General features: G+C 43.7%; 1 protein-coding gene across 1 annotated transcript in view; it reads right to left on the reverse strand.

Annotated features, from left to right (window-relative positions):
• LOC146796348 (villin-1-like) overlaps window positions 1-27,428 on the reverse strand; it is a 289,009-nt gene that overhangs the window by 195,904 nt on the left and 65,677 nt on the right. The window contains exon 2 of the mRNA XM_085628872.1: window positions 22,412-22,487. Within this exon, the coding sequence (XP_085484998.1) occupies window positions 22,412-22,474 (63 nt within the window). The 5' untranslated portion in view covers window positions 22,475-22,487. The remainder of the gene's footprint in view (window positions 1-22,411; window positions 22,488-27,428) is intronic.

Below are 27,428 nucleotides of genomic sequence, written 5' to 3' on the forward strand. Positions count from 1 at the left end.
CGATCATCAGCTCAGAAAGAAAGATAACCTTACAGCAAAAAAGTGGATAATGGCAGAAAACATAAACTGAGGGAGCACTCACAGAACTGCAATGAAAGGCTAGTAGTGAACGAATTTGCTGGCACTGAAGAACACCTGACCTATCTCTCTTGACATTGGTGACTCTGCCAGAAAACGAAAAGGCAGCAAAGTGATTCTTAATCATCTAGAAGCCTGACTTGCCATGGCTGCCAAAGGGCGAAATAGGATCAATCACTCACATAAATGCTGACCAGACCACACAAAGCAGAAATTGGGAACACAGTGCAGAAACAAACAGGATGATTGTCCAGGGGTCCACCACTCATCTATAGGCAACAATGCTATCAATACTTTGATTAGAAAGTCATTTCTCGATTCTTACAAGATTAACTTCTCTCTGCAGGGTGAACTTAGCCTTGAACCTCAGGAGGTAAAGAAAGACACCACACCCTGGGTAAGAAAGTGCTCTCCCTGGAAGAGTCATGACATGGCAAAGCAGAGGAACTAGAATTTTTACATCAAGAGACCAGTCATCTCCTAAAACAAAATCTGGTCTGAACAGAGAATTTTTAAATTCTAAAAAATCACTCCTGATGAAACAATGTGTGGCTACAGGGTTGCCCTGAGGAGGAATATCAAAAACTATGTGAAACAAAGCTTCAGCTCTCTGCTTTTATGTGTAATCAAGATGCAATAGAGTCACACAGAATACACAGTATAGAAACCTCAGCCCAACAAATGAAAAGGTTTTTAGATATTCTGACATTTCCAGTAGAACGAAAATATAAGGCAAGTGGCACAGTGAAGAGTTTGAAACATAACCTTATTCTCTCCTTACAAGACTTATCGGCTGTAACTTTACCAAAATCTTCAAAAAAGATGGTTTTGCATACAAGTGGGGGACACCCCTGCAGACTAATGCTGACATGACAAAAACAGCAATGGTAGACAATGTTTCCAGAAGGGAGGATAAAGATCTTGGATATCCAGGAGGAGACAGGGAATAGAGGAGGGAACCAAAGAGGCTCTGAAATCAAAATGATACCCACCTTAAGATTGAGATGGTGGAGGGCGTCAAGGAAGTGAGGTGTGAAACCAAATGCAGGAATCACAGACAAAGAAGGGAAGGCAGTTATCAACCAGCTTAGGCAAGTGGAAGGAAACAGGGAAAAAGACTAGAACTGGGCCTCTGAAACTTCAGTTGAATGACAGTGACTGATAGCTCAACTCCTATGAAAACACAGACGAGACACCCAGGAATTGACACACCATGTAACGAAGCCTTTGCATCTGGTGAGTGGAAGGAGGAGAGGGAGTACCCACTTAAGTGCCCATGCTATTCTGGAAGTGAAATATGCCCATATCACCTTACGTTGTTGTTGGGGGAAAGAAGGGGAGAAGGGAAGGGAAATGTTCGCCTTGATCGGTGTTTGGGATGGGGCCGGGATTATGGCTGTTTCATCACCCAAGAAAACAAGATTTTTTTTTTAATAGATATATCATATACACAATACAATGGAGGATAAAAGGCTCACATGTAAATGGAGACTCAAATGTATACAGTTTTAAATACACATCATTTAACGTGCAGGGTTGAAATGCTCTAAATAAAGGGGTAGTAATCCGAAAGGCACTAAATAAAACTGGCATGTCCTTCCAACAACATTTATCAACATGAAATAGATGGAGACTAAGGCCTCGCTCTTTCCTCATGCAATATTTTCCTTCAGCCAAAACAAAAAAAAGGATTGACATTTTATGCTGCAATCTTCTTTTTCTGATGATTAGTATTGTTTGCTTTTACTCAATGGATTAATACGAATTTGTAGGAATCGCAAAATTTTAAGCGATTCCTACATGCATTGGGAATAGCGATTCTTTAATAGCGATTCCTTAATAATCGCAATTAAAGAATCGCTATTGTCTATGTTGATGCATGTGCCTCCTAGTCTTCAAAGCAATGGAGAGGGGAACTGTATAACAAAAGCAGCAACAACACCAATTTCTGGTCCCCGGATTAGTAGCCCTTGGATATGGGCCCAGTCCCATTCCCAGTGGAAACTGTTAGAAATCTGGGTCTCATTTTTTACAAGAAACTCTCCTTTAAAAACCGGATTAATCAACGTGCCTCCTAAGTCTTCTTCCTTTTGAAAAGCCTGAGAAAAATGTTACCCTACATCCCCACTAATCTTCAAAAATTTCTTATGTTGGCATTAATTCTTTCCAAACTTGACTATTGCAATGGATTATATATCGGATTGCAACAAATAATAACATAACTTATAATACTTAACAAGCCAGAGTAGGCACTTGTCAGGATGGATAAAAAATGTTATCAAGGAGGCAACAAAATGAGATGACTGTTAGCATCCAAGTTTAGGGAGAACCAAACCCAGACATTGAACTACCCACAACTTAACTTCCTCTCCATTAATTATTTACTTTAAGCTTGCCTTTGACCGTGTATAGTGCACCGATGCCTTGTGACTAGGTTTGCGCTATAAAATACCACATACACACATAAATCACGACCGTAAGAGAAACAAATGGCACCAGATTAACACAGAAAAGGATAAACTACACCATGTCCAAAGATATTAACTACAATTAAAGCCAAGGTGGAAGAATCAGCTTGCAAGTACCTATTGGATACTCGCAAATTGTGCATGCAATTCCCATTCATTCAGGCCCATAGGAAAGAATGGGAATCAATTCCTTAATAGCGACTCGCAATTTGCAACTCGCAATTAAGGAATTTGTAGGAATCGCAAAATTTTAAGCGATTCCTACATGCATAGGCAATAGCGATTCTTTAATTGCGATTCCTTAATAATCACAATTAAAGAATCGCTATTGTCTATGTTGATGCATGTGCCTCCTAGTCTTCTAACACATGATCTTATCCAAAATTAAGGAATAACGCTAGTAGAACAACACAATTGTTTGGCATTCCCTTAAAGCAATGGAGAGGGGAACTGTATTACAAAAGCAGCTTCATTGAAGAAAGGTCAAGAAGAGGTCCACTCCATCCTCCAAAAAGAACTCAAAGATCTAGAATTACACCATTACACAGAACATACTGCAGGTCAGCGGTTAAATTAGACTTATGTTATATTGTTGTATCTGGCACAGGAAACCCAGCACACACAGCCTCCTAATTCGGCCTTTATACTGAAAATACTAGATCCTGGATGGCTGAAAATTGCCTGAGATTAAACTCAGGTAAGACTCAAATTGTATAGCAAAGAAGAGCAAAACAGCTGACCAAGGTCAAGCACTTAAAGTTTCATTAGGTGATAATGTAAATGTTTGAGTGCAACAACTCCCAGTATCCGCTGTTTAAAGATACTTGTCATACAAGGAGACCATAAAGAAAAAACAGGAAGGTGCACTCAGTCATAAGTCTTTACAGAAGCAAAACCAATGTTTGGAAATACGTTTCTTCCTTTACTCGTAGTCTTCAATAAGAAAATAGGCACACAGCCAACGCGTTTCGTTCCCCCAAGCCTTGGGAACTTCGTCAGGGCTTCCAATGGATGTAACCAGCTATCAGACTGCGCCTCGCCTAGAAAGAACGTCTCAGACACTGTATGAGACCTTTCAGCTTTATCAAGGCCACTACTTTGAAGCAATGCCTTACTGGCGGTAATACTTCCACACGTAAACATTCTTTAAGAACTCGTATATATTGGTGTTCTTGATCAACCATTTTAGATTCTACTTTCCGTATTGATGACATTAATTGTCTTTGGGTCTTATTGACATTTTCTTACATCCATTGGAAGCCCTGACGAAGTTCCCAAGGCTTGGGGGAACGAAACGCGTTGGCTGTGTGCCTATTTACTTATTGAAGACTACGAATAAAGAAACGTATTTCCAAACATTGGTTTTGCTTCTGTAAAGACTTATGACTGAGTGCACCTTCCTTTTTTTCTTTAAAGACTCAAATTGTACACTTCGGCAACAACACCAATTTCTGGTCCCCGGATTGGTGGCCCTTGGACATGGGCCCAGTCCAATTCCCAGTAGAAATGTATCCAGCGCTGACAGTGGAGGAACTTCCACTTGATTTGAGGGATTCTGTGTCAATTGATGTGTGGGACCTCAGTGGAGAGGAGATCGGATTGGTCAAGGGGGTAGACCCAGTGAAAATCCAATTCAAGCCGAACGTAGAATTCCCTAGGACGCCCCAGTATAATTTGTCGCCTGAGACGATTGCAGGGATTAAGCCTGTAATTGAGTCTATGATCAAGCAGGGAATTCTGAAAGAGATCATGGGTAGCCCATGTAATTCACCTATCATGGGACTACAGAAACAGAGTGGAAAAATCAGGATTGTACAAGACCTGCGAAAAATCAATGACATAGTTATTCCATGTTGTCTGGTGGTACCGAATCCATCTGTAATCCTGTTTCAGATTCCATGCGAAGCTGAGTGGTTTACAGTGATTGACTTGTGTCAAGCATTCTTCTCGATCCCGCTACATGAGGAAAGCCAATTTCTTTTCGCTTTCCGGCTGGAGAATCGTGTGTTAACGTGGTGTCGTATCCCACAGGGGTATACGGAGAGCCCATCGATCTTTAATCAGATCTTGAAGAAGAATCTCGAGAGTCTTGTGTTGCCGCAGAACTCCGTCTTGGTGCAATACTTTGACGACTTGCTCATTGCGTCAGAAACTGAAGACGCTTGCAGGATCGATACCATTGCCTTACTGAATCATTTGGCAGAGAACGGACACAAGGTGTCTCCGAGCAAATTGAAGTATTGTTTGAGTGAGGTGCAGTATTTTGGTCATAGAATTGAGAAGTGCAAGAGAAAGGTGTCACCAGATCGTATTGAGGCTATTATGAATATGCCTGTGCCTACCACTCAGAGAGAAGTCAGAATGTTCTTGGGGATGGTCGGCTATTGTCGCCAATGGATTCCCAATTTCTCTTTTGAAGCGAAGCCCTTGCAACGGCTGACGCACAAGGATGTGAGTGATCCGGTACCATGGGACGAAGACTGGTTGAGGTCATTTTTGAGGCTGAGAGAAGCCCTGTGTTGCGCTCCAGCTTTGGGGATGCCTGATTACAACAAGGCATTCGCATTGTTCTGTTGTGAGCGAGAAGGATACGGATTGTCAGTCTTGACTCAGAGTCATGGAGGTGTCCGTAGACCAGTTGCCTACTTTTCAGCTACTCTAGATCCAGTAGCTTCTGCGTTGCCCGGATGTCTTAAATCCGTTGCTGCAACAGGTGTCAGTATTGAAAGGTGTGAGAGCATTGTATTGGGACATCCACTTACAGTTTATGTGCCACACTCTGTTGAACTGCTGATGACGAGGACTAAAACACAGCACCTCACAAACAATCGATTGACACGTTATGAACAAGATATACTTGCTGCAGAGAATGTGAGGTTGAAGAGGTGTTCTGTTTTAAATCCGGCAACACTGATGCCTATTCCAAATGTAGATGATGAAGATTGTGAGGATCACGACTGTCTCGATGTAACTGAACTATGCACCAAGCCGAGACCAGACATTGTTGATGAACCGCTCCTTGACCCTGCTGAAATTTTCTTCGTGGACGGTTCATGTCTAAGAGACAACGCTGGTCGATTGAGAGCAGTGTTTGCTGTATGTACCATCACAGGGGTGGTTGAAGCTGCTTGCTTAGAGGGAGTACACTCCGCACAGGTAGCTGAAATCATTGCTTTGACCCGTGCCTGTTTGACTGCTGACCAGATTCGGATAACTATTTTTACCGATAGTCAGTATGGGTTTGGTGTCGTTCATGACTTCGGACAGCTATGGTCACAGAGAGGGTTCATGACGTCTTCAGGGTCGCCCATTAGAAATGGGGAATATGTGAGACAGTTTTTGGAAGCATTGCAATGTCCGAAAGAGATCGCTGTTGTCAAATGTTCAGCCCATTCTAAGGGAAGTGACTTTGTATCTATGGGGAATAATTATGCTGACGAAGTTGGCCGGTTTTGTGCAGAACAAGGATGCATATTTACTGAAGAGTATACTGTAGAACGCCAAGAAAGAACCAATCTCAGCATGATGTTAGCCATGGCCGATACATGGGAGGAGCTAAAGCGACTGCAGGATGAGGTTTTCGGATCAGGAAAGGGATGGCTGGATAAGATTGGGATGTGAAAAGGGAGATGTGGACGTGTTGGTTTCGAGCGATGGACAAGCTGTGCTGCCAGAATGTCTGTTGAGTCCAATGGCAAGATTGATACATGGTGCAGTACATCTTAGTAGAGATGCGATGGTGCGAGTGTTCAGACAGACATGGTACAATCCAAAGTTTTGTGCAGTAGCTGAAGCTGTGTGTCAGAGGTGTGTTACATGTCAGCCGATGAATGCAGGAAAGAGAACTGCTGTGACTTTAAGCCACATTGGGAGGTCAGGAGGGCCTTTTAATAGGATGCAGTTGGATTTCATTGAGATGCCGAAGTGCAATGGGTTGAGGTACATCTTAGTTGTGGTATGTGTCTTTTCAAGATGGGTAGAGGCTTACCCAACACGCAGATATGACACACTCACTGTAGCTAAGCTGTTGCTGAGAGAGCTTATCCCGAGGTTCGGTTTCCCGACCTCTTTGGGGTCAGATAGAGGGACACATTTCCATAGTGAAATCATGAAATTGCTCTGTGCTGCCTTGAATGTGGATCAGAGACTGCATTGCAGTTATCGACCATCGGCTTCTGGGATTGTGGAAAAAATTAATGGGACTTTGAAAGTACGGATGGCAAAAGTGTGTTCTTCGACATCCATGAAATGGCCTGACGCACTGCCCCTGGTTCCTTTGAGCCTTCGTAGTGTTCCCAATAGGAGGACTGGGTTGTCACCGCACGAGATACTGATGGGGAGGGCAATGCGAGTACCAGCGATATCTGCCACTGCTTTGATTAACATCACTGATGACTTGATTCTCGACTACTGTAAGGGACTAGCTGACGTGATCCGTTCTGTGTCCCAGCAGGTGCAAGCAGCAACTGTTCCAGCCGCAAGTGACCTGTGACACGATTTGTGCCCGGGACATTGGGTGCTTGTGCGTAAACACGTGAGGAAGAGTCTCCTGGATGTTCATTGGCGTGGTCCGTACCAGGTAAGACTGGTCACGAACACGGCAGTGAAGTGTGGTGGACTGCCGAACTGGGTGCATGCCTCCCATACCCGCAGAGTTCCGGCACCCCTGGAAGAGACAGTCCCTCTCATGAATGAAAATCCAGCTGAGGTGGCAGGGCCATCTGAGAGGGCAAGCCAAGCTGTGAGGGTTGCTGATGCAGTTGGTTATGCACTAGATCAAGCAGAAAAGGGTTGTGCAAATCGAAGCCCCGAATTTTACTCAGACGGAGAAAGTGTTGCTGTGGGTGGAGTAGAGTCAAATTCTGCTGAAGAAGGAAGTAGTGCACAGGGTATCCGAAGGGAGAGCAGAAGTGCCACAGAAGCAGAAAGAGTTTGGCCCGTGAGTCAGAGGCGGCTGAACTTGAGATTGGCACCTGAAAGAGATCTCGCCCCGGTTTCTGAAACGTCTGAGCAAAGCGACGAAGAGCAAGCTCAAGTCAATCTGAGAAGGTCCAGGAGAACAAGAGTGCCGTGTCAAAGGTACGCCTCACCAGAGTGGACTTACATTGTGACTGATGATAGGCGTATTGAGCACAGGGAGGCTGAAGTCTTTGACGCTGATCAGCAATTCTCCGAACCTGAAAATAGACGTGTTGTTACGGGTTCCAGGGGTGGAAATCGAAGGCATATTGACTCTCAATATTCCGAATCCACCACTTCTGAGTAAGGTTCGTGAATTGATTTTGGAGACGCTGGTTTTTCCAACTTTTGGTATTGTGCCACCACACCAGGAGTTAGTGGTATTTCGTTTTGAAATTCTGCAAGGTGTCTTAGAGATTTTGGGAGCTGATCTTGTTCTGGACTCAAGGTAAAACCTTTGTTGTACATAAAAGTCTAAAGAAGAAGATAACCTAGGCCCGAGTGGAAGAAGAATAAAATTAGGGACGTTCCGTCTAGATGATGAAGGAGGGCTAAGGAAGTCTTTTGTGGACTGTGTATATAAGGAACTGAAAATTGCAAGGGGATTTACAGCTTTGAGGCGTTGTTCGAACTGGTTGACAAGCAATACCCGGAGGAGAAAGAGACGCTTGTGTGTTGCTGTCGAGCTAAGAACTTTGAGAACTTTACAAAAATGGCAGATGCTGGTAATACTCACCGTAGGGCTAAATTAGTGATAGGTACACTCTTAGGGGTAGAGATAGTCACTATAGTTGTGATAGTTGTAGCCTCATATATCGTTTCGCATGAGCAGGAGGGGAAGGTACAGGGGACACCTACACCTACCACCTCTAGCCAGAAAGAGGTTACTATAGGAGCTCAAAGAGCTTTGTTACTTGAAGAGAGTCGTAGGTTTCACATAGATTTGTCTAGAAGTGATTTTAAGCTTAATGCTTATGCAAAGCTGTTGTATGAGTATGTGGATGCAATGGATGTGAAAGATTGCTATGTGTGCATGCAGCTACCTTCTTCAGTAGATGAGGGTATTAGATATCATCACCTTCCACTGACTTATGGAATTTCTTGTAGTTTGTTGCTTAGTATCTTTTATGAAAGAAGACAATTTAAGTATTTCTTTTCCAATTACGATGCAGTACTTCCTGAAGTTCCAGCTTATAAGCATTTGAACAAATACGATTATTACAAGTCAGAAGACAGACTTCGGAAGTATTTCATACCGACTTTGGAATTGGATATGGCTTATGCTCACCGACATAATTTGACATGTTCATTGTCAGACACAGAGAAGAAGTTCATAGGTCAAGTAGAAGATAGATATAGAAAACTAACACAGACACAACATACAGGCAAGAGTCCAGTAGATTGGACTGATGAGGAGAGACTACACAGATCTAAGGGGAGTTATGGACCCATAGCGTTAGATCAGGTGCAAAAGGGGAAGTTGTGTGTGAGACGTCCTCAGACCTATTATAAAAAGGTTTCGGTAGGACAAAGTACGTGTGACCATACCTTTACCATGGAGGACTCTTCTAAGAACTTTTTGCAAGGTCTGGTGCAAGTGATTCCAACTGTGTATTACGTGTGTGGAAGGAATGCCTATGTGAGGTATGGTACATGTTACTTGGCTATTATTTTTCCGAAAATCTATCATGCAGAAGATTTGAATCTTCTGGAGACTGGACATCATTCTAAAGTACGGAGAGCTGCGAGTGATTGGTGATATCTTTGGAGCGATGATACCAAGTTTGGGTGTGATTTTGAATGATGTGAAGATTAGAAGGTTGGCAACTGTGGTTGATGAGTTGTCGATAAATACTGCGAGGTCTTTGCTGTTGGTGGATGGAGAGATGTTGTCGATAAGGACGATGGTTTTGCAGAATCGTCTTGCTTTAGACGTATTATTGGCAAAAGAGGCGGAGTCTGTAAATTATTGAAAGTTCAGGAATGTCGTACGTATATTCCAGACAATAGCAAAGATCTGGAGAGATATATAGACAACATTACTACGATTCATCAAGAGATTGAGGATTTGACTGAAGAGGGTGTGTGGGAAAAGGTTGGTAAAGGATTTGGTCGCGTGGGAAGTTGGTTTGCGAGTTTGGGAAAGGGGTTCCTTGGATTCGTGCTGAAGCCCCTTATTATTGTTGTGGTTTGTGTGATCTGCTTGTGAGGTCTCATCAGAGCCTATAAGTGGTATAGAGGAAACAGAATTGAAAGAGATCTCAGAGCGAGTGAAGCGCGAATGGCTAGACTGCAGGCCAGTCAATATCAGAATCTCAAAAAATATGGAGAGGTTCCGACAGGGGAGGATGGCAACAAGTACTGTTTAGGTCGGTTCTTTCTCCAAGGGAATTAATTGTGTGATGGAGTGATGACATTTGTCATCAAAGGGGGGAACTGATAGAGCGTCATGTGATTCTGAAATTTGTAGGGGTGCATCATATTCACCGTTAGTCAGCACCCGCATATTAATCGATGTAAGCTAACAGGTGTCATAGAAATGTATTATTAGAAATCATTTAACATAGATGTGACTAGAATTGTAATAATGCTTTTGTGAAGAGTAACGTTGAAAGTTATTGTGAATGTATTCAGTAAATGCATAATGATTAGTTTTCATGTAATGCAATGTGTTAGTTAAACGAGTGCCATGTTGGAGTTACACGTGTAGGTGGTTTATTCACGTATATGAGAATAATAAACTAATGCTTAGAGTGTGATTTAATAGTGTGTTTAACAGTGTAAGGGCCTGATCACATATACGTTTGAAGAGAAAGGCCTGTTTATTTCTTATGTTAGCTAACATTGTAGGCCAAAAATGATTTCCCTTGGTAAAGGCTTTGGGTTACCAGAGGATAGAAAATCTTAGAGAAGTGAAATGTTTTTTTTCGTTCCCATGTTTCTGTTGCAGGTTCAAGGACATTTAGCTCGTTAGTGAGGCTAGGTCTTTGTTTTAGGAGTTAGGATGCTGCGATTAGCCAACAGGGGAGTGCATTGGAATGTGGAGATGATACTTTCAGCGGAGAAGGTGCCTAGGACCCAAGGTCAAGCTAACCGTCGTTGGATGCCTTACAAGTTTGATGGAAAACTACTGGGAGAAGACCTGGCTGAAGAGGTGTGCCGAAGGGCGTGTTCTATGATTTTGGGGTTTTGTATTAGGGACAGTGCCCTGTGGGTTGAGCAGTTGAGGTTTAGGCGGGAAGCTAGAAAGAGCATCTTAGATCGAGCTCTGACTAAGTGAATATACTTCTTAGGAAGTCTTTACTTCAGACACCTTCATTCTCTTGCCTGGGAAGGGAAATGTTAAGTAGGGATGTCACTTTAGAGTTAGAGTAGGGATAGACTAACGTTTTTTCTTTTTAGACTAATGATTCCTAATTTGTATATTGGCTTAACCATTGCTTTCTTGATGATCTTAGAGTCAGTGATTCTTTTAGTTTTAAGTCGGATGAGAATCCTACGTAGACTTGCTTTTGTATTAGTGCCCATTTATCTCTTACACCTTGTATTGAGGTGTTTGTATGTTCAGTTATTTTTGGTGGTAATAAAATCCTATAAATTTAAGATTCGGAGTCAGTGGTTCTTTTCAAATGAAGTCGAATTTCGGTGGCTATGTTCTGATAATTATATTTCCTCCCCTCTACGCTATTTAGCAGATAAAAAGATCCTGGCGACCTGAGAGGATTCTTGGAGATAACCAGGAAGGCAAGAATCCGGTCCTATCATGTTTGCAAATCTATAAGAATTATATTTACATTCTGCCCCAATAAACCTGAAACAAAATCGACTGAGGCCAAAGTGGAGGATTTCCTTTAAAAAAGGTTGTTGTTGTTTTCATAAAAGGCACATATCCCATTCGTAAAAACGCCAAGTATTTTGTTTTCAATCAAAAGCCTTGATTGTACCGTTTTACACCAGTTTCTGATCCAGCGACCAAATTTAAAAGCAAACAAACGCCAACATGACCTTGTTTTAAAAAATACTGTGGTTTACTGGCCGGGCCAAAGTAACTAAAGAGATAGTACACAAAATACATTCACTCACCATAGCAGTGAATAATCCTCCCCCCCGTGGTATGGCACTGCCCATCCACTACCATTCTGAAAGTACAATTGAGTATTTATACGAGCATTCTATCTGTCACTGAGAATGAACTTGAAAGGAATATGGAACATGGCCACTGTCCAAGGGCTAACAGCTACTTATGAGCCATTCAAAGCAAACAGCTTACCTTTCCCAAGAACCGTACCAGGTGTGCTTTATTTGAGTTTTGTCCACTTTTGGCCAGTGAATGACAAGCAGTGTGAGTCACTGTTTCCTCAGAGCCAAGTGTCCCTCACCACGACGACACTCTGAAGCCACTGAGTCACAGCACCTGCTTAGTTTGCCAAGTTATCATCCTATGTCTTTCAGTTGAATGGCATTTTTCCAAAACCCGTTTATGGTACAATTTAACAACCCAATTGAGTGCCTCAAACCTATGGCTATTTTGATTTTTAGATATGTCATCACTGATGGTGGAAAAGGTTTCTCATGCTCTGCAAGTTTTTCTACAACACTGAAGACTTGAAGCCTAGGCTAAGGACATTAGTCAAAACCTGGAGGGCGGGATACACGGTCAAAACGTGGCAGATAGTCCTTCCTTCGTATTCCAAGTACCGTAGGCTATAATGCGAGTGCAATAAAGAGAACGGGAAATGTTCACATTTGCGATAGAGTATTGTGTCCACCAAACTCTAAATAAGGCCATTAGTCTGCCTTTGCTTTTACACGGTCGTCACTTCCATTTCTCTGCTTCAAGCCATTGAATGACTTGGCCTCACTATTCCCGCTGTGAGGTACTTCCATGCATTTACCTCCCTTGTGTGAAGGTGAAGCAAATAGCAGCTCCTGAGCCTCCCCACTGGCATGTGTTATCTCATAATCCGTTGCTTTAGAGCCTCGCCTCCTCTGCAGTACATCCCTAGGGACTGTTTACGCACTACTCGCTTTTTTTCAGACTACACGGATTTAGGTCCTAGCATTTCTATCTAGAAGGCTAGTGATGACAAGCTTGCTTCAACTGGTTCCCATTTATGGCCATCCCAGTGAAGGTTTTGTCAGACGCAATTGTTATTGAAGCAACAACTATAATTTATTCATAGAGCGATAACACAACTTTATTCTTCTTCTGCCTCTGCCTACTGCTTTGCACTGCAAGATTCCACTTACACCCCCATGTTGCCTAGTCAGACTGTTTGGACACTTTGAGCTCATTCAACAATGAAACCTAAAGACATCCTTTGTCTGTGAGGGCATCCAAGCCGGTGTCTTCCTTCATGTTGTGCCCAATGCGGGAAAGACACCCGGGCAGCATGATCTGTCCTTTAGCCTAATATCCTGAAATCCTAAATATTTCAACTTTCACAACCCATATCTCAGCAAGATCCCCTTCAAAACATTTTCACCACATGCTAAATTCAGCAAAATTACTTTCCAGTTGTGAACCACACTTTGGCTGTTCCCAAGATTTATTTGAACTGGTTAATAGTTTTCTTATCATTATGGACACTAGCATTATCTGAGTGTATAAATACAGACGTGATACAGGATTGGAATGCAGATATATTTATCAGGGTAATATCACCTTTTTCACCCCTGGAGCAGATAAATAATGGGATGGTAAGTGGATACCTGAAGTGAATGAAAAAATCCTTACTGTTGTATAATTCATTGCGTCAATGCTTCATCACATCGTATGGTCCTAAAAAGTATATTTCCATGTGTATCATCCAACCATAAATTGAAGTTTCTAACAAACCTTATATTTTCATGTCTTGAAAATGAGACTGGCTAGTTTCTCAAACTGACAGCTTTTTGTTGCCACCAAGTGCAGTGAACCAACAATTCTCCTTTAAAATGTTACTTAGTTGTAACTATGTGTTTGCATCTTGTTCTGTTGTACATTCATATGCCCTTCCATTTGTTTTGAGTCCAGAATGTTTCAACTTGTTTTTTAAAGAGCTCAGGTCCATGAAATGCTCCTCGGGCTCGCTGGAAGTAGCCTGGCCACGCACTGAAGGATATGTATCTGAGCTCACTGCTCTCTCTGGGAGGAATCTATTCCAAAGGTATCCAGTTGTCGTGGGACTACAATAGGTCTGCCCAGCAAGAGATTGTGACGATTCCACAATTTTAGTTTGTGCTGGACGCTGTACCTCATCGACACAACATCCTCGCAAGACTCTGTCAAGTGTAATCATTGCTGAGATAGCCAAATCTAGAGTAGTTGTATGGACGGTCTGCTGTCACAAATCATGACTTGGATATTTCCTCGAAGAACATGAGTCTGGAAGTAAATATTAAGCAAGTGGTTGGTTTACAAGGGAGGATGTTTCACCTTCCACTGACAGTGTGTGGTGATCTCTGATTTCCAGGCCAGTCAGCCCAATCAAGAGATCTGGGTTTAATCCATCATTCTTTTGCTCACTATGCTACCCCAGTTTGGACGCAGCCATATGCAAATTAGTCTTGACAATGCAGGTGGTCAAAGGTGCCCAACGGCATGCAAATCAAAAAATAGGAAGCACCCAGCAGGTCGGGCTGAGTGGGCTGGAAATCAGAGATCACTGTCAGTGGAAGGTGAAAGATACACTGAGCTACCACTGCCTGGGGGAATGGGTCTGGGATCTGACGGTCCAAATGAAGGAAGACCAAAGTGCAAGTGGGATCCAGACATACCGTGGGGGGTGGTGTCATGACAGAAACAAAGGGGCTAAAACCTGGTAAACTGGCAAGCAATTGAGATGAGCAGAAGGCAGCAAGAAAAGCCTTTCCTTTTCTTGCTCAAACATTGATTGAGCAGCATCTTCTGCTAAAAAGAGTACTTTACCCATACGTTTGGCGCCCAGTTTTGACAGGTATGGAAAAGATGCCTGTGGCATGAAACTTAATATTCACACAGGTTACTTCAAAACACTTAGCACATTTCAAGACCAAGAGAGTTAGTGTAACGATCATCAGCTCAGAAAGAAAGATAACCTTACAGCAAAAAAGTGGATAATGGCAGAAAACATAAACTGAGGGAGCACTCACAGAACTGCAATGAAAGGCTAGTAGTGAACGAATTTGCTGGCACTGAAGAACACCTGACCTATCTCTCTTGACATTGGTGACTCTGCCAGAAAACGAAAAGGCAGCAAAGTGATTCTTAATCATCTAGAAACCTGACTTGCCATGGCTGCCAAAGGGCGAAATAGGATCAATCACTCACATAAATGCTGACCAGACCACACAAAGCAGAAATTGGGAACACAGTGCAGAAACAAACAGGATGATTGTCCAGGGGTCCATCACTCATCTATAAGCAACAATGCTATCAATACTTTGATTAGAAAGTCATTTCTCAATTCTTACGAGATTAACTTCTCTCTGCAGGGTGAACTAAACCATGAACCTCAGGAGGTAAAGAAAGACACCACACCCTGGGTAAGAAAGTGCTCTCCCTGGAAGAGTCATGACATGGCAAAGCAGAGGAACTAGAATTTTTACATCAAGAGACCAGTCATCTCCTAAAACAAAATCTGGTCTGAACGGAGAATTTTTAAATTCTGAAAAATCACTCCCGATGAAACAATGTGCGGTTACAGGATCGCCTTGAGGAGGTATATCAAAAACCATATGAAACAAAGCTTCAGCTCTCTGCTTTTATGAGTAATCAAGATGCAATAGAGGCACACGGAATACACAGTATAGAAACCTCAGCCCAACAAATGAAAAGGTTTTTAGATATTCTGACTAGAAAGCACATTTCCAGTAGAACGAAAATATAAGGCAAGTGGCACAGTGAAGAGTTTGAAATATACCTTATTCTCTCCTTTCAAGACTTATCGGCTGTAACTTTACCAAAATCTTCAAAGAATATGGTTTTGCATACAAGTGGGGGACACCCCTGCAGACTAATGCTGACATGACAAAAACAGCAATGGTAGACAATGTTTCCAGAAGAGAGGATAAAGATCTTGGATATCCAGGAGGAGACAGGGAATAGAGGAGGGAACCAAAGAGGCTCTGAAATCAAAATGATACCCACCTTAAGATTGAGATGGTGGAGGGCGTCAAGGAAGTGAGGTGTGAAACCAAATGCAGGCATCACAGACAAAGAAGGGAAGGCAGTTATCAACCAGTTTAGGCAAGTGGAAGGAAACAGGTAAAGAGACTAGAACTGGGCCTCTGAAACTTCAGTTGAAGGACAGTGACTGATAGCTCAACTCCTATGAAAACACAGACGAGACACCCAGGAATTGACATACCATGTAATGAAACCTTTGCATCTGGTGAGTGGAAGGAGGAGAGGGAGTACCCACTTAAGTGCCCATGCTATTCTGGAAGTGAAATATGCCCATATCACCTTACGTTGTTGTTGGGGGAAAGAAGGGGAGAAGGGAAGGGAAATGTTCGCCTTGATCGGTGTTTGGGATGGGGCCGGGAATATGGCTGTTTCATCACCCAAGAAAACAAGATCTGTTTTTTAATGGATATTTCATATACACAATACGACGGAGGATAAAAGGCTCACATGTAAATGGAGACTCAAATGTATACAGTTTTAAATGCACATCCTTTAACGTGCAGGGTTGAAATGCTCTGGATAAAGGGGTCGTAATCCGAAAGGCACTAAATTGATGTAAAACTGGCATGTCCTTCCAACAACATTTATGAACATGATATAGATGGGGTCTAAGGCCTCGCTCATTCCTCGTGCAATATTTTCCTTCAGCCAAAACACTAAGGAGGGTGATTTCCTTAGCAACCTTTTATGCACCAAATCAATTTTTGGATGGCCACAGAGATAAAACAAGACATTGGAGCAGGGACATAAATAATGTTCTTATCTCACGAAGGAAAGAGGAGGCTAAGAGAAGTGGGACTAGTTGATGCCTGGCATTCCCACTTTCAAAGAAAGATCGAGTATTCTCACCATTCAGTAGTCCACAAGACCTATACCAAGATAGATATGTTCCTGCTGGATCACAACTTGCTTCGGTCCCTGCAAGGGTTAGATCATTGGGTCATTACACTAAATGATCAGGCACTTGTAACCTGCCCTTTGCAGCAGGGGAAACCAGGAAGAGACAGGGATATAGTTTGCTATCCTAAACAATAGCTTTCTAAAGGATCTAGGGCCCCACGCATCAATCTAAATACCGAGCGTAAACGGTCAGATTCACAGACAAATCTGCCCCTTTGCGACCGGTATTTTTGCATTACGGATGCATCATCCCAAATGCAAAAATCGCAATTTAAGGAATCACTAAATTTGCGATTACTTAAATTGCGATTGCATTTAAGGAAACGCTATTTTTTTTTGCGATTTTGCTAATATGAATTGCAAATTACCATCAATCTAAGGTTGATGGTAATTTTCGATTTCTTTGAAAAATGCACTAAAGTGCATTTTTACAAAGTCACATGTTACACACACACATGTCCTTGGAGCATGTGTGTGCGCAACATGTGTTTAAATTGTAATTTCAGGGGTGCAACAGGGTATCCTTTTGGAACCCTTGCACCCTTGAAATTGCACGCACAATTTGCAAGTACCTATTGGATACTCGCAAATTGCGCATGCAATTCCCACTCATTCAGGCTCATAGGAAAGAATGGGAATCAATTCCTTAATAGCGACTCGCAATTTGCAACTCGCAATTAAGGAATTTGTAGGAATCGCAAAATTTTAAGCGATTCCTACATGCATAGGCAATAGCGATTCTTTAATTGCGATTCCTTAATAATCGCAATTAAAGAATCGCTATTGTCTATGTTGATGCATGTGCCTCCTGGTCTTCTAACACATGATCTTATCCAAAATTAAGGAATAACGCTAGTAGAACAACACAATTGTTTGGCATTCCCTTAAAGCAATGGAGAGGGGAACTGTATTACAAAAGCAGCTACGTTGAAGAAAGGTCAAGAAGAGGTCCACTCCATCCTCCAAAAAGAACTCAAAGATCTAGAATTACACAATTACACAGAACATGACACAAAATACTGCAGGTCAGCGGTTAAATGACACTTATGTTATATTGTTGTGTCTGGCACAGGAAACCCAGCACACACAGTCTCCTAATTCGGCCTCTGTATTGAAAATACTAGATCCTGGATGGCTGAGAATTGCCTGAGGTTAAACTCAGGTAAGACTCAAATTGTACACTTCGGCAACAACACCAATTTCTGGTCCCCGGATTGGTGGCCCTTGGATATGGGCCCAGTCTCATTCCCAGTGGAAACTGTTAGAAATCTGGGTCTCATTTTTGACAAGAAACTCTCCTTTAAAAACCGGATTAATCAACGTGCCTCCTAAATCTTCTTCCTTTTGAAAAGCCTGAGAAAATTTTACCCTACATCCCCACTAATCTTCAAAAATAACTTATGATGGCATTAATTCTTTCCAAATCTGACTATTGCAATGGATTATATATCGGATTGCAACAAATAATATTATCCAAACTTCAAACCCTACAAAATGCCGCAGCCCATCTAATTTTCGGCCTTCCCAAAATTCACTCAGCATCCACGGCATTGAACCAACTGCATTGGTTGCCTATGAAAAAAATAATTGCACTCCAGACCTTATGCATTGCGTTTCAGGTACCACATAATATTGGACGGTGTCTCTCAGTCAGCGTTTCCGCTGGTACACAGCTCTTAGACCCCTGCAACCTCGGTCATGAAAAACATCGAGGTGCCCAAATTCAGACGGGCTCGTTGGGGTGCTAAAAGCTTTGTGACCTGTACTGCTAAACTGTGGAATTCCCTGCTAGAACCTTCTACATTTCAGGAAAGCATTGAAAACGTAGCTCCACCAATAATTAAGGGGGTCATATTGCATCTACTCCCCAATCAAATCACTCTTATTCAAGATAGCATAAAGACAACTTCAGGTAAACATACAAAAGTCAATAACATAACTTATAGTACTTAACAAGCCAGAATAGGCACTTGTCAGGATGGATCAAAAATGTTATCAAGGAGGCAACAAAATGAGATGACTGTTAGCATCCAAGTTCAGGGAGAACCAAACCCAGACATTGAACTATCCACAACTTAACTTCCTCTCCTATTAATCATTTACTTTAAGTTTGCCTTTGACCGTGTATAGTGCACCGATGCCTTGTGACTAGGTTTGCGCTATAAAATACCACATACACACATAAATCACGACCGTAAGAGAAACAAATGGCACCAGATTAACACAGAAAAGGATAAACTACACCATGTCCAAATATATTAACTACAATTAAAGGCAAGGTGGAAGAATCAGATGAAGAGGTGACAGGTTATATAGGGGCCAGGACTGGAATTTGTGTCAGAGGCACAAAAGGAAATTCTAGCTAGCCCAATCATACTCTAGGAAAAAAATAAAGCTATAAGGGATTTAAAGACAAGAAAAGCCTGGGGCCAGTTGGCTTCCCACTCTCCTTTTAGAGAATGTAAGGGCCAGGACACTGGGACTAAAGACCAATGTGTTAAACCAATTTGCTCAAATAAAAAATCTCTGCTTCCTAAAAACATTAAGAACCTTGTTGTTCACCTAATCGGAGGGGGCATATTTCGTATAGTCACCAGTAGTTATTGTTGGTTTTAAGCATTGCGTTTTAGCGTGACTTTCAGTGCCATGATGCTATTCAGCAAAAAGTGTGCTATATATATATAAATAAATAACATAAAGGTAGAGGTGGAATTGTACTTGCCTGAAGTTTCCCAGCCCTCTTAGAATTTACAAAGTTCAGAATTGGAGGAGGTTAGTCCACCCTGATAAAAAAAAAATATGTGACACAATCTTGTATATGAGATTCTATCGAGAATTTTTTTCTCGGATATTTTTATAAATAGTCGGCGAAGAAGTATCAGCTGACATGTGTTTCGCACAGAACTGGTGGCCCACACATTTTCTCAAGGGAATAGTTGTAGGTCAAACATAGGATCTTTTTTGTACCAATTAACACATGGGCTCAGTTACAGGTGAGTGCCTGAGTACACAGACCTGCCGGCTCAGTGTCACAGCAGCATTGGAAGGTTGGAATGATTAGGTGTTTTACCAGTTCTTTGTCTTGTGACTATTGCGTTGCGTCACTACTGAGTCACAATTGTTGCTTTAAAGCTACATGTGCACCTAGCTATGGATTTTTTAAGTAAACTACTATGCATGTGTGTTTTCGCCCTCTGTGTAGCTGGCTCTTACTATTCCAGTTACCACGTTAGATATTGAAGTCAGGTTAAATATTAATCTTAAACTAAAGAGTGAATGCATTGTTTGGCACAAGCAGCTAAAGAGCTGCCAATACAAAGCTGAAGACAATCAGGTTTCCTCAGCCTCTTATTGTGCACTGTTCCCAATATGCAGCCCTTTGTGCTTGTACATGCTCCAGAGCCTCAGGAATGTTGTACTTGGGCCAAGTTAGCTCCTGGTAGGTTGGTTCCTTTTGTGTATAAAAGCCCTCCACAGATGTGCCAACGCCTATCTCTGATGGCTCAGATTCACTGCTGGTGCTTGCTGTTCTCTGTTTACATTAGATCATATAGGGTTGTACAGACGGATGTATTATGACAAGTCCATACAGGTGTGAGAGAATGGCACTTCTTAAAGAGATACATTTTAGGGAGCGGGTACAGAAGCATCGGAGCAGTGAGGCAAAGATGGTGCCCAATCTCGATGTGGTGCAATGCCAACATGCCATTAGTGCAGTGCTGGCATCCCCTCTCAACTGCGCTTACTTGGAGCAATCACTGAGTGTGTACGCGGGCAGGACATTACCAACTGGACCGTGGTTGGAAAACTGGTGATAGGGTCATTGTTCTTTGATTCTCACAGACTTACACATTTTTTGGGACTTATTATTGATTGTTTTAATAATAATTATAATTCCACATTTGTAAAGCGCTGGGGGCCGTCGGGGAGATTAAGTGAGCTATTCCCCAAAGTCACATGATACTAAGCTGAGCTCCCACCGGCGATCGAACCGGAAGTGCCCGCTCTCCAGAGTCTGCTACTCTTGCCGCGGCGCCACCCTCTGGATTGGAAAATACCTGCACAGCCCGGTTGTGCCATTCCAAGTAGGTCCCCGCTACCACAGCAACCAATCGGGGTACAGAGACTATAAACAAACTCTTTCTTATCCCTGTACAGGCCACAAGGTAACTAGGGCGCCCCCTTCAAAGCCACACCCCTCGTTTAGCGAATGCATACTCCCCCTTTACCCAATACTTATCCTTCATCACACTAGAAGGCAAGCCATCTAAGAATGATATCACACAGACAGATCCCCCTTCCTGAAGACTCACCACCCCATAGTGCGGCTGCCCTTTAACTTCGAGACTACAGCAGCAGGGCCTAAAGGGGTCCCACTACCAGAACACTGTACAAGCTCCAAAGAGGCCAAAACGATGCTGAGCCCAAAATCCCCAGCCTATAAGAGATGAACCATTTAATGCTTGCTCTGATGTCATAGCATTGCTTACCGGTGAAACAAAGGGACTCATTCAAGGCCAAGCACAGGTTTGCACTGGAGCACCTCTCCAATCTACAGCTCCCACAGCTCCAAAGCAATAAGGTCGGTTTCACAGAGCTACCTTGAGCTGCTCGGAATGAGATGCAAATGGTTTTGGAAGCCCCTCCTTTTGCTCCATGGTGGGATTTTGAAAATACAGTACAATGCCTGATGGCCTACCTCTTACCTCAAGCGTTCACCAACAACATGTGCCTCGTAGACGAACCATGGGTCCGATAATGAGGCACTTTTGGTCACCCCTAAATTCAGGAGAGGTCCGTTGGGAGAGGGCCCTGTCCAGTACAGGCCCAGACTCTTTTTTGAGATAAGTAAGGTGGTGTCAACACCGTCTGTCATTTAGAAAGAATCTTTAGGCAACCATCTCTGTCCTTTTTTCTACCAATCCCCACACATTCATCCTTCATAACCAACAATCAGAAAGTAACTGTAGAATATCTGATGTCAGTTAGTGCATACAACAAGTGTTTCAAAGGCTCATAGTGAGAGCACTATACAAATCATCAACACATTAGAGATCACTTACAAGCTAGGTGTTTTCCTGTTTTTCAATTCTCTCTTAGAAATCAAATGTTTCATAACTCGATGGAGGAAGAGCGGGATCGGGAAGGCAGAGCGCCAAGGGCAGGGTGCCCAGCTCTGGGACCCAGGGTCCAGCACGGATCTGACGGGAGCCCATCCCTAACTGCCCTGAAATGAGGATTCATGTTCCGCATACCAGGTTGGGCTTGGCTTGGTTGTTTGTCACAAGGGCGCGGGTTTCGCTGTCAACTCCATGCAAAATCCCTGGTATGTCGCGCTTTTAGAGACTAAAACACACTGTATGACTGTTTCGGCTGAGGCTTTGGCAGATTTCAAATGAATGACTCTATCACGCCCAAAGTTTGTAGAAAGTTTAAGACCACTTGTCTCCGAGAGATATGTCAGTTATGGCTCTTGGAGATCAAAAGATACCTTAAACTGATTCACAACACCTAAAAAGTGTCATGGATACTGACGGGTCATGCAGGTTTTTTTTCTTTTGTTGCTTCGGTTTGTATAACACCCCCCTCGGGGTAAACCAGCTCCTTCACCTCAAAGTTCACATTTTTGAAATAGTTGGGCAGGTCTGATCAGATACGCCAAGCCCTTCTGGAGGTAGAATTGTTCTCGCAAAACATTCACGAAAAATAAAGCATTACCATGAGTTACAGAGCTCCATTAGCTGGAAGGTCTACTCCAGATATACACAAAATATTGAATTGACTACATCCTCCATACTGCTCTCAATTAAAACTCGACCACACTCGCTCCGACGTTTGTAATACCGCTTTGACTCACCTCTATGGCCCATATCTGCAGCCCTGGCTTTCGGCTGATATTCGGGAAGAATTTTTCACTCATCCTTTCAAATGATCTGAAAAGCAAAGGAAGAAAGATTTTGCATTAAAATAATATTTACATATCTCGACGTTTTATAAATCACGCATCACAGCCGTAAATGCAGAAATATAAACGAACTACATTAATTAGTTTACATAATTATATCCATTAGTTTCTTTCTTTGGTGCATTTTTGTAGCGCTCAGTTGTAGCCTTGGTCGGTGACTTCAGAGCGCTATCACTGACAGTTAAACCGCTTTTCTTCATAGGGTTTCAAGTTAATTGTAATAGTTCCAATTACAGCATTATACTGAAATATTATACTTTAAAAAAAAAAAACTGTGTCAAGATATTTTGCTACTGTGATATACAGATGCATTCCTGATTTTGTTTTTACGGTCTTTTCAGGTGAACCACTCAGAAATTCAACATCCATAAACTGCCCTTAATCGGAATAGAGCCGAGTATTGATGTGATGGTTTAATAATTAACCTTGAAAATGAGCCATTACTTCCTGTGTCGATTCCGTTCCATCCTTGGACATCCTGGAGAAAACCCTCCCAGGAACCTTTCTGTATTGCGTCTTTTACCCTTTTGAGGACCATGTCTGATTCCATGTGGGACTTGATTTCGTCACTCGACATCGCTTGGGGGCATGACCACTAGGATACCATGTTGATGAAGTCCTCTGTTTTCTGTTCCTGATCAGAATCAGTTTCCGCGGGATGCGCCAGATGACGTGACAGGAAGTCTGCTGGGTTCTTGGCCCCTGGTCTGTATACCAATTCTAGTTGATAGTGTTGGAGTTGTATTGCCCACCGCTCGATCCTGGGTGGGGGATGAGGTGCAGTTCCTTTAAACAGCGGGAGTAGTGGTTGATGGTCCGTCACTACTCTGAATGGATGACCACTGATATATAGGTGAAAGTGATTGCAGGCCCACTTTATTGCAAGCGCTTCTCGTTCTATTTGAGAATAACGAGTCTCGGTTGCTGTCAGTGCCTTGCTAGCAAACGCCAGCGGAACCCAGGTCCCTGGCTCTGTCTCTTGAGTCAGTAGTGCTCCTAACCCCACTGGGCTGGCATCTACTATCAGTTCCGTTGGCCGGTTCGTATTGAAGTATGCCATGGCTGTGCTTGCTAGTAGTGCTGACTTTACTTTCTGAAAAGCCTCTTCTTCTACAGGAGTCCATCGCCAGGTGGAGTCTTTTTTTGTTAGGTTGCGTAATGGTTCTGCAATCGTGGCGAGTTTCGGGATAAACCTCCCACAGTATGTCGCCATGCCCATGAAGCTTCTGACTTCTGATGCAGAAGTGGGTGTTGGGGCCAGTTGAATCGCCTGCGATTTCCTAGGGTCTACTTTCACTCCGTCTTGGCTAAAGACATACCCAAAGAATTCAATAGACTTCTTGAAGAATTGGCATTTCTCCTTGTGTAAGGTCACTCCATGCTCCGTCAGCCATTTTAGAGTCGCCTTGAGTCGACGATGATGATCTTCTAGTGTTGCTGAGTGAATTAAGATGTCATCACTGACATTGATAACTCCTTGAAGTCCTGACAGAACTTCTTTCACCGCGTTCCGGAATATCTCAGCCGCTGAGGATATCCCGAAATTTAGCCTTTTGTATCGTCGCAGACCTAGGTGCGTTGAAAATGTGGTGATGTATCTACTTCCTTTGTCTAATTTCAGCTGGTGGTATCCAGCGTTTAAGTCCTGCTTAGAAAACCACTGCGATCCATTGAGGTCAGCTAGTATGTCGTCGACTGTAGGCGTCAGGTGCCTCTCTCTCCTAATAGCTTGGTTAGGCATCCTCATGTCGATGCAGATCTTGATTTTTCCTGGTTGACGTGGCTTCTCGGCGATGACCAAGGGAGACACCCACGGGGTTGGGCCTGTCACCTTTTCTATCACGCCCTGCTGCTCAAGTTTCACCAGCTCTTGTTCTACCAGTGGTCTTAAGTGGAAGGGTATTCGCCTATGCCGTAGAGCCACAGGTTTTTCAGCAGTGTCAATGTATAATTTTACGGACGGTCTTTTCATACTACCTAAGCCTTCAAATAGTTGTGGGAAAAACTCTAGTATGTCCTCAGTTTGTAGTGTTTTCACTGCGTTCGCAAACGTAACCAGGCACAGATCTTCAGCAGTGTGACTCCCAACCAGTATATCTGCTTACTTGTCTACTATGTGGAATGTTGTGATGACTTCTTGGTCTTCCGATTTAACCTGTACAGTCATCTTTCCTTTCAAAGGAAGTGGGGTCTGGCTCCTGTATGTGAGGATCTTGACTTTTGACGACGTCAGTGCCGGCCTGGGGTTCAGTGATTTGTAGTGTTGACATCCCATGACGTTAACTGACGCCCCTGTGTCAATGAGAGCTGTGACCGACGTTCCGGCTATCTCAATGGCACACGTTAGTTGTGGGCGACGTTTACGTTTGAGATCGTTTACGAATGACACTAAGTGGCATTCTTCTTCACCCTCTGAGGACGAGTCTTCCAGATAGTGTTGGCGGTGTGCTGTCGTAGTCGTTGTTTTCGAAGTGCCTGGTTCGTCGAGTGTGAGGTGCCTCACTTGTTTGAATGGTGGTTTACGTCCTGATGCCCCTCTATACCGAGTGCCTCCCCTGCACACACTTGCGAAGTGATTGGGAGTGCCGCACTTTGTGCAGGTTTCTCCTCTTACAGGGCAGTTGTCTTGCGGATGCTCTTCTTTCCCGCAGTATCCACACTGCGACTGTCGTGAATTTCTATTGGGCCACATTCCTCGCCCTCTGCGAGTAGTCGCGCGAACAGTGTCCCCTCGTTCTGTCTTGATGGTTACTGTTTGTTCGGTGGTTGAGTTGAGTGCGGCTTCCATGGCCGACGCCCGGACATCGGACAGCTCATGCGACCGAGCTAGGATCAGAATGTCTTCAAGAGATATACGAGGCTGTCGGAGGATGAGGGTCCGCAGAGTCTTATTGCGGCATCCTTGGATGAGTTGAGCTCGGACTTCCTTCACCTGGTCATCCTCCGTACAGGTACTGGCTAGCTCACGGAGGCGAGCTTGAAACGTGTCCATCGATTCCCCCTCTCACTGTCGAGCCTGTCTGAGTTTGATGCGTTCATAATCAGGGTTTAGTTGAGGGTCAAAATGGGCATTTAGTGCCCTGACAGCTGCGTCGTAGTCCGTTTGTGGCCCTGTGTTTGGCAAGTGTTCGGTGGTTGAGTTGAGTGCGGCTTCCATGGCCGACACCCGGACATCGGACAGCTCATGCGACCGAGCTAGGATCAGAATGTCTTCAAGAGATATACGAGGCTGTCGGAGGATGAGCATCCGCACAGTCTTATTGCGGCATCCTTGGATGAGTTGTGCTCGGACTTCCTTCACCTGGTCATCCTCCGTACAGGTACTGGCTAGCTCACGGAGGCGAGCGTGAAACGTGTCCATCGATTCCCCCTCTCGCTGTCGAGCCTGTCTGAGTTTGAAGCGTTCATAATCAGAGTTTAGTTGAGGGTCAAAATGGGCATTTAGTGCCCTGACAGCTGCGTCGTAGTCCGTTTGTGGCCCTGTGTTTGGCAAGTGAGCAAACAGCTTGTATATTTCGTCTCCCGCAAAGTGCAACAGAAGCTATCTTTTTACAGCCCCATCTGTTTCTCTGGTGGCAATAAAATAGTTGTCGAGGCGGCCTATACATGCTTTCCTCCGAGGTGATACTGATGCAGGGTCGATCAACTCACTAAATGGGGGAAGTGCGCTGACTTGCGAATGTAGGTGAGGAGGAGCTGTAGGGGCGACTGGCTGTTGTATTGGCGCTGGTGCTGCTTGATCCACCATAGCTGGTGCTTGATTTGCTGTGCTTTCCAATGTAACTGGGTTCTTGTGTGAGTTTTGGGCGTTGCTGCTAGCTCTCTGTTACTTTCAGCTTGACTGGAGCTTGCCTGCCACTGTTGGTCTGCACTTTCTCTGCTCTACGGCATGCATTAGCCAATGCTTTGTTCATTGAGGTTCTTGCTGCCCATTTACTGTCCTTGTGTTACAATGTTATCTGCCTCTTTTCCTCATTTGAGGCTTGCATTTGCCAGGGCTTGTTTGTGGTATGTTCCGCTTATTTATTCTGGCACTCGCGTTGGCTTTCCTCAGTGCTGTCCACACGCTTGGCTTTACTCAGCGCTGTCTACACGCGCTCCTTGGCTATGATCCCGTTTTTTTTTTTGAGGCAGCAGATGTTGACGCGCATGCGCGCGCTTCTTCTTCCGACGCTTGCTCGACCGGTCGATCCCCCGGGAGCATGGAACGCGTCTCGCTGGTGGCGGTGCAGAGCGGGCGCTGGGATCTCCGCTTGCGGTCCCACACTGGCAGCGCGAACACCGCGGGCAGTCTGGGTGCGCTTCTGTTCACAGCGGCAACGTGCTCGCTACCTTACCGGCGGAATGCCTCATCAGATGGGTGATCTTGAGGCATGACGTGATCTCACCCTCGTCACCAGTGTAAATGTGCAGGTAGGCTCCGATGGACCTCGCACGACAATATGCTAAACAGGGGTAGATGAACAATAATGCGACACAACACTCCTGCCTGGTGGTATGAGCCGGAAGGTCACAAGCGACCTCGGCTCCTTTATTTATGCTCTCTGGCCACGCCTGGCCAGAGAGTGATACATTGTGTGGGGGTGCTTCCGGGACGGGGAGGCCTGCACAACAGCAACTAGACCGCTACAGAGATCTCAGTAACCAGGTGTCCCCAAGCTCAACGCGCTTAACTGCAAAATGATGTGTTAAGCGGCCACCATGTTGGTAATGCTAGAATTTTAGAATGTTGTAGAAAACTACAAAAAATTAAGAGTTAAGTTTAGAAACCAGTTTAAAAAAAAGTTCCAGTGTTGTCATAAATAGATTCATTTCTTTCATGCTTCAATTAACTTTTGCAAAACACGTGCTACCTCTTTCGAGGGCTGCTTAGCCTCAAGATTGAATGTGGTTATGTCACGAATCAGCT

The sequence above is a fragment of the Triturus cristatus genome, chromosome 10 (genome assembly GCF_964204655.1).
Source record: "Triturus cristatus chromosome 10, aTriCri1.1, whole genome shotgun sequence".
Classification (NCBI taxonomy): domain Eukaryota; kingdom Metazoa; phylum Chordata; class Amphibia; order Caudata; family Salamandridae; genus Triturus; species Triturus cristatus.